Source organism: Mchenga conophoros, linkage group LG4 (genome assembly GCF_057382185.1).
Source record: "Mchenga conophoros isolate Kocher_MC1m ecotype Shallow Benthic linkage group LG4, M_conophoros_male_GT1.1, whole genome shotgun sequence".
Classification (NCBI taxonomy): Eukaryota; Metazoa; Chordata; class Actinopteri; order Cichliformes; family Cichlidae; genus Mchenga; species Mchenga conophoros.
Window position 1 is genome coordinate 8,734,669 of NC_140529.1, and position 13,086 is coordinate 8,747,754.

General features: G+C 41.9%; 2 protein-coding genes across 3 annotated transcripts; one reads left to right on the forward strand and one right to left on the reverse strand.

Annotated features, from left to right (window-relative positions):
• Nucleotides 1–5,707: 5,707 nt before the first annotated feature.
• timm29 (translocase of inner mitochondrial membrane 29) lies at nucleotides 5,708–7,246 on the reverse strand. The gene is made up of 2 exons (XM_085270216.1): nucleotides 7,055–7,246; nucleotides 5,708–6,666 (listed from the first exon to the last, which is right to left on the reverse strand). Exons 1-2 carry the CDS (start codon nucleotides 7,158–7,160, stop codon nucleotides 6,068–6,070), a joined length of 705 nt encoding a protein of 234 aa, XP_085126342.1. The 5' UTR covers nucleotides 7,161–7,246; the 3' UTR covers nucleotides 5,708–6,067.
• yipf2 (Yip1 domain family, member 2) lies at nucleotides 6,612–13,086 on the forward strand. 2 transcript variants are annotated; one of them, XM_085270215.1, is made up of 9 exons: nucleotides 6,612–6,760; nucleotides 8,760–8,825; nucleotides 9,859–10,013; nucleotides 10,096–10,176; nucleotides 10,276–10,363; nucleotides 10,809–10,925; nucleotides 11,013–11,179; nucleotides 11,549–11,731; nucleotides 11,816–13,086. In XM_085270215.1, exons 2-9 carry the CDS (start codon nucleotides 8,795–8,797, stop codon nucleotides 11,909–11,911), a joined length of 918 nt encoding a protein of 305 aa, XP_085126341.1. In that variant the 5' UTR covers nucleotides 6,612–6,760; nucleotides 8,760–8,794; the 3' UTR covers nucleotides 11,912–13,086. The 2 variants fall into 2 exon arrangements, with proteins under 2 accessions (XP_085126341.1, XP_085126340.1); XM_085270214.1 differs by lacking the exon at nucleotides 6,612–6,760 and adding an exon at nucleotides 8,308–8,607.

Consider the following 13,086-nt stretch of genomic DNA (forward strand, 5'->3'; position numbering starts at 1 on the left):
GCAACAAGGGTTTTCTTCACTTTTAAGTTGAGTGTAGATGGTGGTGTTCTATTAAAAACAGATTTTTAAAAAATATATTAATGTAAAAAAAAACTACTCACTGACCTAACCTACCACCAAATGTAGCTAAGTGAGTCTCAGAACATAACAAGGAGCAATGGAAGATGGTGACCTAGTCTGATCAATCGTGGTTTCCTGAACATCATTATGACATATGAGTGACTCATTTACTCCAGAGAGAGATCACAGCAGGATGCACTATTAACAGATGAATGCCAGTCAGCAAAGGAAACATGATGTTCTGAGTAATGCTTTCCTTGGTTCTGACATTTGTGTGGATGCTACTTTGAACCCCCTCATAGTGCTATGAGTAAACACTTGGAGAAGAGTGGGAAGGAAAAACTCACTTTTAACAGGAAAAAACCTAGAAACAGAAGTTAGCATTTTATCCCATAAGCTCATCAGGGAAGAGTTTAGTGAGGTCACGGACATGTTAGAAAAATGGTCTTTTTCCCATGGACTAAATACCTTTACTCCTTTTGAAGGTTATGTACACATGCATTTAACTTAACAGTATTTTCTGATCACCATGGCTTCTTTCAATAAGATAATGCGCCCTGTCACACTGCAAAATGTATTCATATTTTTAACTTCCAAATCTCAGGTCAGTCAAGCAGATATGGAGAGAAGGATCAGCTGGTAATGTCCTGTGGCTGACATTAAAGGACACAATTGAAGGTCTTGTCTGACCGATGTCCAGGTGAGTCAGAGGCTTTTTGGTGGCATGAAAGAGGCATAATATCAGACTTTTTTTTATAAATGTTGTGGTTGATCAGTCTATTTCAGTACATACATGAAAATCATGTAATAATAAGATGTAATTTCATACGTAAGAAAATAACTTCTACAGTTTTTCATTTTCGGAGTTTCGTCAATTCAGGCCAAGCAGACTGTTTGTGACTTCTGTACTTTGTATTGTAATGTGTCTTTGATCTGTCGTTGGTTCTGAAATTTCAAACATTATTGTAATAGCAATAATATTAGTTTAAATTGTGTAGTTTGACTCCATCAGCACCAACCAGTCACAGCCATCTTTACTTGTAGTTTCCTTTCCATTCTTCCTTTCTTCCACCCCTACAACTTCTCCCCACTCTCTCCACCGTGCTCTCTCCTTCCTTAGTTACATATTGATTAGGTCTCTCAGTGTGTGTATGTGCGTACGTGTGTGTGCATGTCTGTGTGTGTGTGTGTGTGTGTGTGTGTGTGTGTGTGTGTACATGCCTGGTCCTGCTGTGGTCAATGAGGTCAACATGGTGGCCAGACAGGCTTCTACCCCCCAACCCACCCACCCATTTTTGTTGTTTTTTCTCCCTGCCTTTTCCATCTCCTCCTGTTCTCCCTTTTACAGTCATCGAGTGTAGTTAGATAAACGCAACTTTGAAGGAGTCAGAAAAGATCTCAGTTGGTAGTAGCTGAAACCAAAAATAAGCACTTATCTTTGGTTAATTTCCTATATTACTAAATGTCAGTGTAGGAAAGTCAAGTTTCTGAATGCGTTTCAGACTGAAGTGAAACTGGAATACCACCACACATGAGTAGTAAAGGTCAAAAACTTGCATTTTTACAAGTTTCTTTGGACACAGGCAGACGATGTCCCTCTTTTCTTGCACTGGAAAAAAAGAGGCAGCCTGTTTTTCAAACACCACCTGACAGCAGCTGCCCTCACTGACCCTTTGGCCATCAGACTTGGTGTCTGAGTGGAGGAGGGGTCAGGATGGATGGGAGCCCTGGGGTCAATAGAGGACATAGGGCAAAGACGGAGGGAGAGCCACAAAGAGGAAACTCAAAAGGATGCAGCACGAGAGAGGGCAAAAGAGATAAAGCAGGGACGACATGGTGTGGTCAGTGCTCAGTGTGCAGATTTTATGATCTGATTTTATAATCTGAATACAAAATCAAGTTAAGTTCTTAATGAAGCAAACCACAAACATCTAAGAAAACTACAGTTTCTTAGGAGCTTATCCTCAGTCGCTCACTTAGTTGGCCAGTCCGTCACTTTGATCCAAAGTTAAATAGCTCAACAATTACTAGATGGACTAACATGAAGTTTTAGTTTTTCTTTTAGTTATTAGTTTTACAGACCATCTTCCCCATGCCATGGTGGAGGGCATTAGCTAAATGTGGTGACATTTCAGCTGGTTTTAATGTGTTTGGGTTTTGTTTTTGACATGTTCATTACCAGTCTCCACAGAGAGGTGACCCCCAGTGAGTGCTTTGACAACAGTGGGAAGGAAAAACTCCCCTTTAACAGGAAGAAACGTCAAGCAGAACGAGGCTCGTGGAGAGTCAGCCATCTGCCGTGATCAGTGTGGAGGGAGGGGAGGAAGACAGGACAAAAAGCATGTTGTGGAAGAGAGCCAGAGATTAATAATAATATAATATGGGGTGGCTGTAGCTCAGGTGGCAGAGCAGGTCAGCCACTAATCAGAAGGTCGGTGGTTCGATCCCAGGCTGCCTCCTGGCTGCATGCCAACTATCCTTGGGCAAGATACTAACCCTGTGTTTGCCTACTGGTGGTGGTCAGAGGGCCCGGTGGCGCCTGTGTCCAGCAGCCTCGCCTCTGTCAGTGCGCCCCAGGGCAGCTGTGGCTACAATGTAGCTTGCCATCACCAGTGTGTGAATGACTGAATGTAGTGTGAAGCGCTTTGGGGTCCTTAAGGACTAGAAAAGCACTATACAAATGCAGGCCATTTACCATTTCAATAACTCATTAAATGATTAACTACAAAGTGGTGTATTTAATGTATGCTGTAGTTCCATTAAACTATTGGTCAGACTAACTGTTTGTCCTGTATTTATGCTAAGCTAACTTTAGCTGTTCAATTAAATATATTTTACAGTTCCACATAAATATATTATTGAAATGCTACATTTAAACTAGATGGTACCAGGCTCATAATTATTTTGAACTAGAGCACCCTCTGGTGGCAAAATCCAAACATGAACACCAGTGTAGTCCTTAGACTGCAAATTGAGCAGAAATCCAATAGCAACAACTTAGAAAACCAGCTGACCCGTGGCCTGTGACTCCCTCAGCATGGCATCTGATAGCCCTTGCTACAGGGTCACAGTAGTGACATCATGGGTCACCTCATTGTGGTGCAGTCTCTTTCCTGTGGTTAGGTTATCAGTGTGAGGGGTCAGACTCATTCTCCTTCTCAGGGGTGTCAACTGAACTGCTAAGACGTACTGTAATTGCTTTGGCCGTGTGACAGTGCAGGCAGCATTGCTGCACAGTATACAACCTTATTAGCAACATAAATGTTAATGCATTATAAGGTGCAGGTTATGATGATAAGGTGTGGTGTGTATAGGAATACAAAGTCCGTTTGTGTTAGCTACATATCATTAAGACCTGTTTACATCCACACCACCAATGTGAGTTTGTTATGGGTGAATGCAGAGGGCTTCACATCGTCTGTTTAGAATTCCCCAGTAACTTAACATATTTTTGGATTGTGGGAAGAAGTCTGAGTAACTAGAGAGAGTTCATAGAAACAACACAGAAGGCCCCCAGCTGGTTCTTGCATTTAAACCAAGGCCCTCTGTACTGTGCAGCAATAGTACTAACCACAACCTATGTAGAATCTTAAACACAGTAATTCTTTACTTACTTATGGTCCTCAGTGTGAGCTGGTCAAATATCGCCAATTTTATGGTTGGTAGTTCAATCCCTTCAGTCTGCATGCTGAAAAAGCTTGTCCCTTCTTCATCGTGAAGAAGAAGTGTAATTATTAGATTGAAAGAAAACTGATGTTGAAAAAGGTGCTTGAGATGAGTGAGATGTGTTATGGAAGAACTGTCCCATTTCTATTCTAGTTCTGAAAAAACAGGCTTTCTTGAAAATGCTTTAGCGGGTGCTTGAACAATCTTTCTCCAGTCTTTCAAAGTTTTTCTTTCAACAACACTGGCTAGTTTTTTAGGACAGTTTAATCCAGTCCTATATCTCTCCATTTTCAGAGGAATGTTTTTCGTTTGGTAAACTACTCAGCACTGACTTGTAAATGGCCTGTATTTGTAAAGCGCTTTACACTACATTCAATCATCCACACATTCACACTGGTGATGGCAAGCTACATTGTAGCCACAGCTGCCCTGGGGCGCACTGACAGAGGCGAGGCTGCCAGACACTGGCGCCACCAGTAGGCAACGGGTGAAGTCTCTTGCCCAAGGACACAACGTCCGAGACTGTCAGGGCCGGGGGCTTGAATCGGCAACCTTCCGATTAAAAGGCGAACTGCCAACTCTTGAGCCACGATCGCCCCATACTTATAAATCATTCAAACATATAAAAGGAACAAAAATCAAGGGGTGAGCTAGTATTGTGTTTACATATAAGGGACAACTTAGCAAAGAACCAGTTTTAAAATGCAAGTTTAGGCATTTTTTTCAAACACCTCATTAGTTCCAGCTTCTTTAGTTGAATTGATGAAAAATGCCAAAGAGAGGACGTTTTGACAGGCATAGAGTTGTATTTTTTGCACCAAAAGCTGTTAGCTGAAAATGTGAGTGTATCTTTTTAAAAAAGAAAAGAGGAAACTGGAAAAATGGAAGACAAATGAAGAGGATTAAATACTATCTATAGCAGGTGAAAAGTATCTGAAAGGCATGTTCTTAAGAAACAGGAGTGAAGAAAAATCCAGCAAAGATCCACAATTTACTCTTCACCAAGATCTCAACAGAAACGGTCTCACTGGAACAGAAGTGAAGAAGTGCAAACAGGGAGAGACCAGGGTTTGCTAAATTACATAAGAACTGGAAAAAACTGAGCGACAAGTTCATAAGGGGACTGATGAATTTAACGATGTTCACAGGTTCTCATTAAGAGGAAAGTATTTTCAGTCAAGTATTAAAAACAAGCCTTATATTCAAATGCATTTGTTATTTCTTCCAATTGATGTTAAGCAAGAACAAAAGGGTCTGTAATTCCCAAATAGTTAACTTCATATTTATGTTAAACCCCTTGAATTACATTTGAATCACCTTAATCACATCTTCTTAGTTTGATTTAAATCCACTGCACAGAGACCAAATTACCAACACCTCTGGACCTAACTGTAGGTTCCACAGACCTCACCAAGACTTCAGATTCACTGGAGTTTTGCAGGGTTTTTTCCCCTTTTGTTTTAATCGTTTTTCTCTCTACATTGCTTGGTTATGTGTGGATAACCAGGTAGCTGAGAAGAAATACTAGTCATTTTTTTTTATATTAATAGTGTGACTAATAATCGTTTATAAGCACATAAGCTTCATTTTATCTCAATTTTCATGTTTTGTTCAGAGTGTACAGCCAATTGTACACTCTGTTCATTGTATTTCCAAATTATGCAGCTCTGTACCTCCTCACTACATCGCAGCGTTGCAGTTTTACCTCCACTTTTTTGCTACAAAATACTTTTCAGACTTGAGGATTTTGCAATAAAAGTTTTGTTCAGTGGGAATCTATTATCACCTCTGGTCATTAGCAGTTATGGTTACGTTTCAAAACTACCATTCTCAAGTTTTACTGCAACTAGATGTAAGAAAAGGTTGTATTTGCAGCAGTGCAGTTCTTTTCCTTTATCTTTGTTATAATTAAATACAACAATAGCATTTGTGCTTTCAAAAACTCTACAGTCACACACAAAATCCACAACAGCCATGTCAGTCTGATTAGTGATGACAGATCTTTAATAATCACCCAGAGTTCATATCAGTGCGTCACATCCAGATCAAATGCAAATCTCATGTTACACCTTAACATCTGTAAATAACTGACAGACTCGTTGTCACATGGTTCACAGTATAAATTATATACAACATTTTCTGTAAGAAAACAAAAACATGTCAGAAGGAATTTAAGCGTTTCCTTTTACTTTGATGTTTCCTCTGTCTCAGCGGCAGAATCATCATTTGGTCAGCTGAGATTGGTGTGAGTGTGTGTGTGTGTGTACACAGTCAGGCTTCTGTCCCGCTGTGTGAGTGCGAGGCTGCTCCTCTTCACTTTTCTTTCTGTCTGTCTACCACTTTAGTTTTTGTCTCCCTTGTCCTCCACGCTCACTGGTAACCACGAATCTCTGTGCAACTTCTCATTCCTTTCCACCTCCTTGACGCTGGGTGTTGACGTTACCTGCATGTGCACCGGCAATTGCTTGAATTCATCCTCGTTCACGTCATAGTCCTTCATCTTTGAGCTAAGGATCCACCAGTTGCCAGCAAAGCCAATGTCCAACACCCGCTGAGGGATCTCCCTCCAGGGTACTGACAAGTTAGAGCACTGGGCTTCATACAGCATGGCGTCCGGGTCGTAGTCAGCGTAGTACACCACAGACAGAAGACCCAGGCTGGCATGGCGGAGGCGGCCCTCATTACGGAGCTTCACCAGACTCTGTACATGGACATCAGAGATGCCGCTGCGGATCCAAGGGGACAGCAGTCCCAGCTGGTTGGAACGTTTCAGCAGGGCGTCGTCGAAGGACAAGCGGTCAGGTTTGGTGTAGAAGCAGGCCCAGGCACCGCCCAACAGCGTCACATACACTGATGTTCGGAGTGGTCTCTCCCAGGCGCCAACTACCGCCTCTCTGCACGCTTCTTTGTAGTCAGAGAGCAGGCTGCGACACCACACACCTGTAGGGAGCAGAGGACGAAAAACTAAGCCTGGATGTAAACCACCTCTCCTCATGACAAAAAAAAAAAAAAAAACACTGGCCGGCTGCAGGAGGTGAGAGGAGTCAGGTGACCTAATCACCATCTATTTATGACGTTATCACACCAACAACCCAATTCAGCGGCATATAGTTGTTAGGAGGATTAAAAAACTCTATACTGTATCACCGTTTTTGTCATGCAACCAACATGCACAAAGACTAGCAGAATAATGCGTTTAAAATGGTCATTTAAGCAATTAAAATTACTGGGACTGTTTCCGTTATAATAAGCTATGTTTACCACTGAGCTGGCCGTTAACCCCCTTGCTAACCAGCTAACGTGGCTAACCCGTGCCTCAGTTCCTCACCTACTTTGCTGTTTTTCAGCCGCTCCCAGCGGCTCGCTGTGCCCGGAGGCGCCGCTGCTTCCGCCGCAGAGCTGAACATCATCCTCGCTACACGAAACGAGGCCATTTTAACGACTCTTCTGCACTAAAGACTCTTAACCTTCATGCAGAATTGACATTTTAACTAGTGACAGGGACCTCACATGAAGTCAAAATGGCAGCTACTTCTTTTTTGTTGGTTGACAGCTAACAAAAAGGTTTATTACCGCCATCTACTGGGCTGGAGTGGTGGTGCGAGACTCCAGAAAGAATTAGCCTACAAATACACACCCTGCTACCATAAATTACATTTCATCTCTGCTTACAATTTCTGTCTCTCTTTATAACTCAAAAATGCTGCTGTCCCACCATTAATAATTCTTTCCAATAACTGCCAATAACTTCTACACCCCCTTGTTTCTGTGTTTTAGTTTGATCATTTCTCTAGCTTTCCTATTTAACAGGAAAGCTAGAGAAATGATCTAGCTTTCCTGTTAAATAGGAAAGCTATTTAACAGCTTTCCTGTTCCCCTTTCCCTTTGGCACTGAGCAAATTATATTTCCCTGATATGCACATGCAGTTGATCATCAGTTGATTATTTTTCCCTTTTCTTATTGTCTTGCTTTGGTACATTTTCCCTGTATAGTCTATGAATGGCTTTAGTTTGCCCCTGTGGCCCATCTTTGCTGCCATTTATTTCTTATTTTCAATACTTTTAATGCTTTTACTACTGCTATTACTACTACTTCTTTATCTTCCAGCTGGTCCCTTTACGGGTCATCACAATAGATCATCTGCTTCCATCTCCCCCAATCCCTTGCATGCTCGTCTGTCTCACCAACCCCCTTTATGTCCTCCCTCACTACACTTACACCTTCTTTTTGCCTGGCAGCTCCACCTTCAGCATCCTTTGTCCGATATATTATCCACCCTATCAAACTCTTCTCAACCTTGCTTCTCTTACTTGGTCTCCAAACTGCTCAGAAATCTTACCATGTTCACTTCTGACCGCCGACAGCTCCACTAGACACGATAGAGGGTCTCACTCCCTTGCGTGAACCCTTCCTTTCGTTCTTGTTGCTATCCTCCTGTCACAAATCACCCCTGACACTCATCTCCATCCGCTCCACCGTGCCTGCACTCTCTTGTGTTTTTTGTAACGTTAGAACCTTTCAAATAAAGTTATTTTGAAGAGCGCTTCCACGTGACAGCTTTGTTTACGCGGTGACGTGTACCGGAAGCTGTGTTAAAATGACTCCAGTATCAGCAGGACCTGTAAGGCTGTGAAAGACAGGTGTTAGCATTGTAATGTTATTAATGTCTAGCATTTTATTAAGTCCGCACAGACGCTGTTGTAATATATTAACCTTAGCTTTATTTACAATTTAAATATTAGCTAGTCGTAGGATTCGCTGTCTCTGCTGAGTGGTTGATATTACGCCATTCAATATCATCATTATCAGCAGCAAGGTCCTGCTGAGCAGCGAGGACAGACTGCCAAGACATATTTCACCTCTCTGGTTATTACATTTTGGTACGTTTCACCTGTTCTTATCGGATTTTAAAGCGTCAAAATTGAATATTTTTATATTATACATTAACTGTAAACTTCAAGTGGTTCTCTTGTCGGTGAACTAACAGATGTTCGACATAGCATTTCTTTACTAACGTTCATTTTTCTCTCAGCTCTTGCATGAAGTTACTGGTTGTCCATTGGAGACATGGCTAGTCCAAACAACCTACAGTTTCAAGGTAAATGTGACAGAATCTTTAAAGGAGATATAGGTTGTAAATTTCTGCTTGTTTTGTTCTGCCTGGGTTTCTTTGTGTCACGTGTTAGTTCCAGGTAGGTAGTTGGGAGATCTGTTTTACGCAGAAACCAAGCTGTCGTGTCCACGTGAATCAGAAAACTGGACTCTCCCCTTACCTAGGGGTTTTAATTGGCTGTAAAAGGGTTTATACTGCAGTGACCATGCAGAGCACATAGTACAGTACTCTGAATCACGAAATCGCCCTGAAAACGTTGAAAAAAAATATTGTTGATTGCAAACCATCTACTAAAGGACAAATAGCGACATCTGCTTGCCATACTCTGCTATCGCAGTCGTATGTAAAGATGCTCTTCCTGCTTCCTTGTAATTTCTTTTACTTTCATGTAACATTGTGTAGATTGCACGGGCGATTATGGGTCAGATTGCAGGAAAATTATGCTTGTTTTCATTTGCATAATATGCATGGATGTATTGAACATCCTGCTGATTTATGACACACAGTGAGTTCCAGTGTATTCTGTGTCAAATACTAAGTCTTTTCTCTGACCTACTAAACGGCATGCTAGCATGGCTATTGAAACACCTTCATGGTGTGTTGGTAACTTCTCTTACTGCTTGTTTTCTAGTCTTATTCAATAAAGTGTGTGTTTTAAAAACCTTTAACAGAAAGTCTGTCTCTCTGTGAGGCAGGCTGATACCAACACTATGTAATCTAAAGCAGCACAACACTGCTGTTGAATAAAATGAAACAAGGTATGGAAGCTTCTTGCAGGAAGTTGTGTTCTTTGTCAGATAATATCATTAAAACAGGACCGGTCCGGTTCAGTGACATCAATTAGGAAACCATAGACAGAAACTGAGATCGCTTTTTCAGTAACAGTTTGTAAATATGCTTTTAAATCCTCTCAAGTTTGACATTTTAACATGAAATCTATGGGAATTTAGTCCCTGTGGGAGTGCTGATCAGAAGAACTGCGCTTACCGGACTGCCTTTTGCCCATGTGCGTCCATAGAGTTTGAAGAAGCAGCAGAGCTGCTATCGGCAGACCCTGGAGCCTCCACACTCAGTATGTCGGGCTCAAACACCCCCAACACAACAGCATCAGCAGGAGAAGATGTAAAGCTGGACCTATCTGAGGACGAGGAGGGTCAGCAAGAGAGTTCAGAGGTAAAAAAGTTGTGTGGACCACGAATAAAGTTTGAGTTTCTACTTTGAGTGCATATCAGCTGATAGACATCTGTGCTTCCAGCTGTTAGGAGGGCAGAAACCAAGTGGTGGCTTCTGGACCTTTGAGTATTATCAGTCTTTCTTTGATGTGGACACAATGCAGGTATGCCTGACATCTACCTGACACTTTGTCTACACATAAAGTCTTTGTCAGTCAGTTTGAAGTTACGTGTTTCTTTTGTTTGACCCTATCATGATGCAGGTGCTGGACAGAGTGAAGGGGTCAGTGATGCCACAGCCTGGGAGAAACTTCATCAAATACTACCTTAGGAGTAACCCAGATCTGTATGGTAAGTGGAAGAAGACACATTTAATTATTAAACTGTATTACAGGAAGAACATATTTTGCACTGTGCCTTGTCTTATGGGGGGCATGTAAGTAGATTTTTGGTAGGGGAAATTAGATTCTAGCTATGCCTGAAGATGAGTCGTAGGTGGGTAGGTAGGAGATTAAGGGCCAGATTACTGTTGGTTTGCACCAAGGTAAGCCTCTTTTTAATCCTAAACGTGTTTAATGTCTCATGGTCTTTATTATCTTATTGAATGTATCAGTTAATTCATGTGATTCAGGCATTTCTGATACATGTTAAAAAGCTGTTCAGGTGTCACTTATTGTCATTCCAGCTTTAACTGTTTGTTGCCCATAGGTTCAAAGGATCAACAAAGTGTCCATCAATTTTTTGACATTGATGAATTAGAAGATGAATGCACTCATATAAGTGTGCGTTTGTGCAGGTCCCTTCTGGATTTGTGTCACACTGGTGTTTTCTGTGGTGATTAGTGGGAACCTGTCCACCTTCCTTGCTGAGCAGAAAAACCCCACCTTCCACTACAGACCACAGTTCCACAGAGGTTAGTGCTGCACACGGTCTCAGTTTGACTCTGTGTCACTGTAGCACACTGGATCTGCATAGCTCTGTCTTGTTTCTCTGCCTTTAGTGACAATTGCTGCAGTAGTGATCTTTATGTATGCCTGGCTGGTGCCGATCGGGCTGTGGGGTTTTTTGACCTGGAGGCAAGGGGCCGAGAGGCAGATTGGAGGCTATTCTTTCCTGGAGACTGTGTGTGTTTACGGCTACTCGCTCTTTATCTATATCCCCACCTCTGTGAGTACATCTGTGGTGTTTACAGGTTTAATAAGTTGTATAAATGATCTCACCCATGATACATGATATACATGTATAATATAGCTCACATTTTCGGAAACCTCTGATGTCATTCTCTATGTAACTTGCCGTAATGTTAAAACTCACCTGTGGTTCTTCATTTGAATGAGTGCAGAGGTCTGTTCTGCCCAATGTTTTGAGTATTTTTGAAGAATAACATGTTCTGTCTGAATAATTCATTTAAGGTTTTGATTGGCAGCTGTGGCCCAGGCCACTGCCAAAAGGAAAGGTCAAACTTTGGTAAATTTCAACAAAAACCAAAGCAGAAACAATAATTAGCTGAATAAAAGGTCACCCTGTCACCTTCAGGTTTTGTGGATAATACCATATGACTGGCTGCACTGGATGCTGATCCTAATTGCCATGGTGATCTCAGGCTCAGTCCTGGTCCTCACCTTCTGGCCCGTTGTCCGTGATGACACCAAGGTGACGGCGGTGGCTACAGTAGTGACCATAGTGGTTTTGCACACACTGCTGGCAGTTGGCTGTAAGGTCGGTGAGCTGCGTGGATCTCAGATGTATGGAAGGACACCTTTACATTGAACCAGATACTCAATCTCCTCTCTTTTCTTCTAGCTCTACTTCTTTCACGCAGAAACATCCCCACCAACAGCTCTTCCTACTACCTCAACTCTCCACAATCACACAACGCTGGCCTTCAAAACCGACTGACCAACATCGAGGAGCAGCAGGGAAATGAAGACCGTCTTTTTTGACAGATCGAAAACGACTAGACTGGAGGAGACGGTGTTGATTATCACCACGGTGTGATTCACTTAATGCTTCATGGATAAAGTGCTGGGACGGTTGTGTGTATGTGCGTGTGTGTTTTGTTTGTCTAACTTATCCTGGGGTGGTTCATCTGTATTTCTACTGTGACTGATGTTTCATGATGTGGTGGATTGAGCAGTCCTTCTTTAACACTGTGACTTCCACTCATTTCATGATGTCGTAAAGGACGCAGGAAGACACTACAAAAGCTAATACATAAAACAATGTCACTCCTACTAATTTATCCTTATGACACATCACACGGACAACAACCAGATTTTTCAAGTTTAAAATGATTAGGTTAATGAGAATGCCCTAAATGTCTAATTTCTCATATAAATACACTTTGTGGCTTGTGGTCAACCCTGTGGGCTCATAGATGGAATTATGCGTGGCTCTGCACAAGAGTTTAAACATTGTTCAACAGCTGTTTTACAAAGCTCCGAATGTTATAATTGATATTATTAGATGACAATGATTGATTTGTTGGTGTGTACATCACTTTAATTTTAGAAGCAGGGGTATGCCCCCCTCCCTGCATCCGCTCTACACGTACAGATACATAGAAAAGGGACAATAATGGGGTATTTGTGTATTAAACATGTAGTGATACTGCCCTTAAGACACTGTTAGATGCTCTCAAGTCAAGCAATCTCTGAACTGTAAAGCTGCGGACTGGTCAAAAGATGATTGTAAAATAAAATAGAGTTTATGTGGTCCTGCCGGAAGAATATACATGTTTAGGTTGGCTCTAACTTATTAGTTATTCTATCACAAACTGAAACTCCAGCTGCTGCTTCTCTGCCACGTGGAAATGTAGTTTACCGTTTTCACTCACAACACTGACTCCCTGAATTTGCTTCAGTCGGATGTGCAGAAAAGAGTTTATTGAACCTGCAAAGGGACTCCAGCACATCACCGCCACTCTTCAGTCTTCAGTCACAGAATGACCTCAGCTGCTTTACTTGCATAGACAGTTCAGTGTAAAATGAAGAAAGGGTTGATGGATGTAGAGCTATTTATTTCCTACTGTGAACCCAGGTAGGGTTGTATTAATAAACGGATTCTCTACTCCA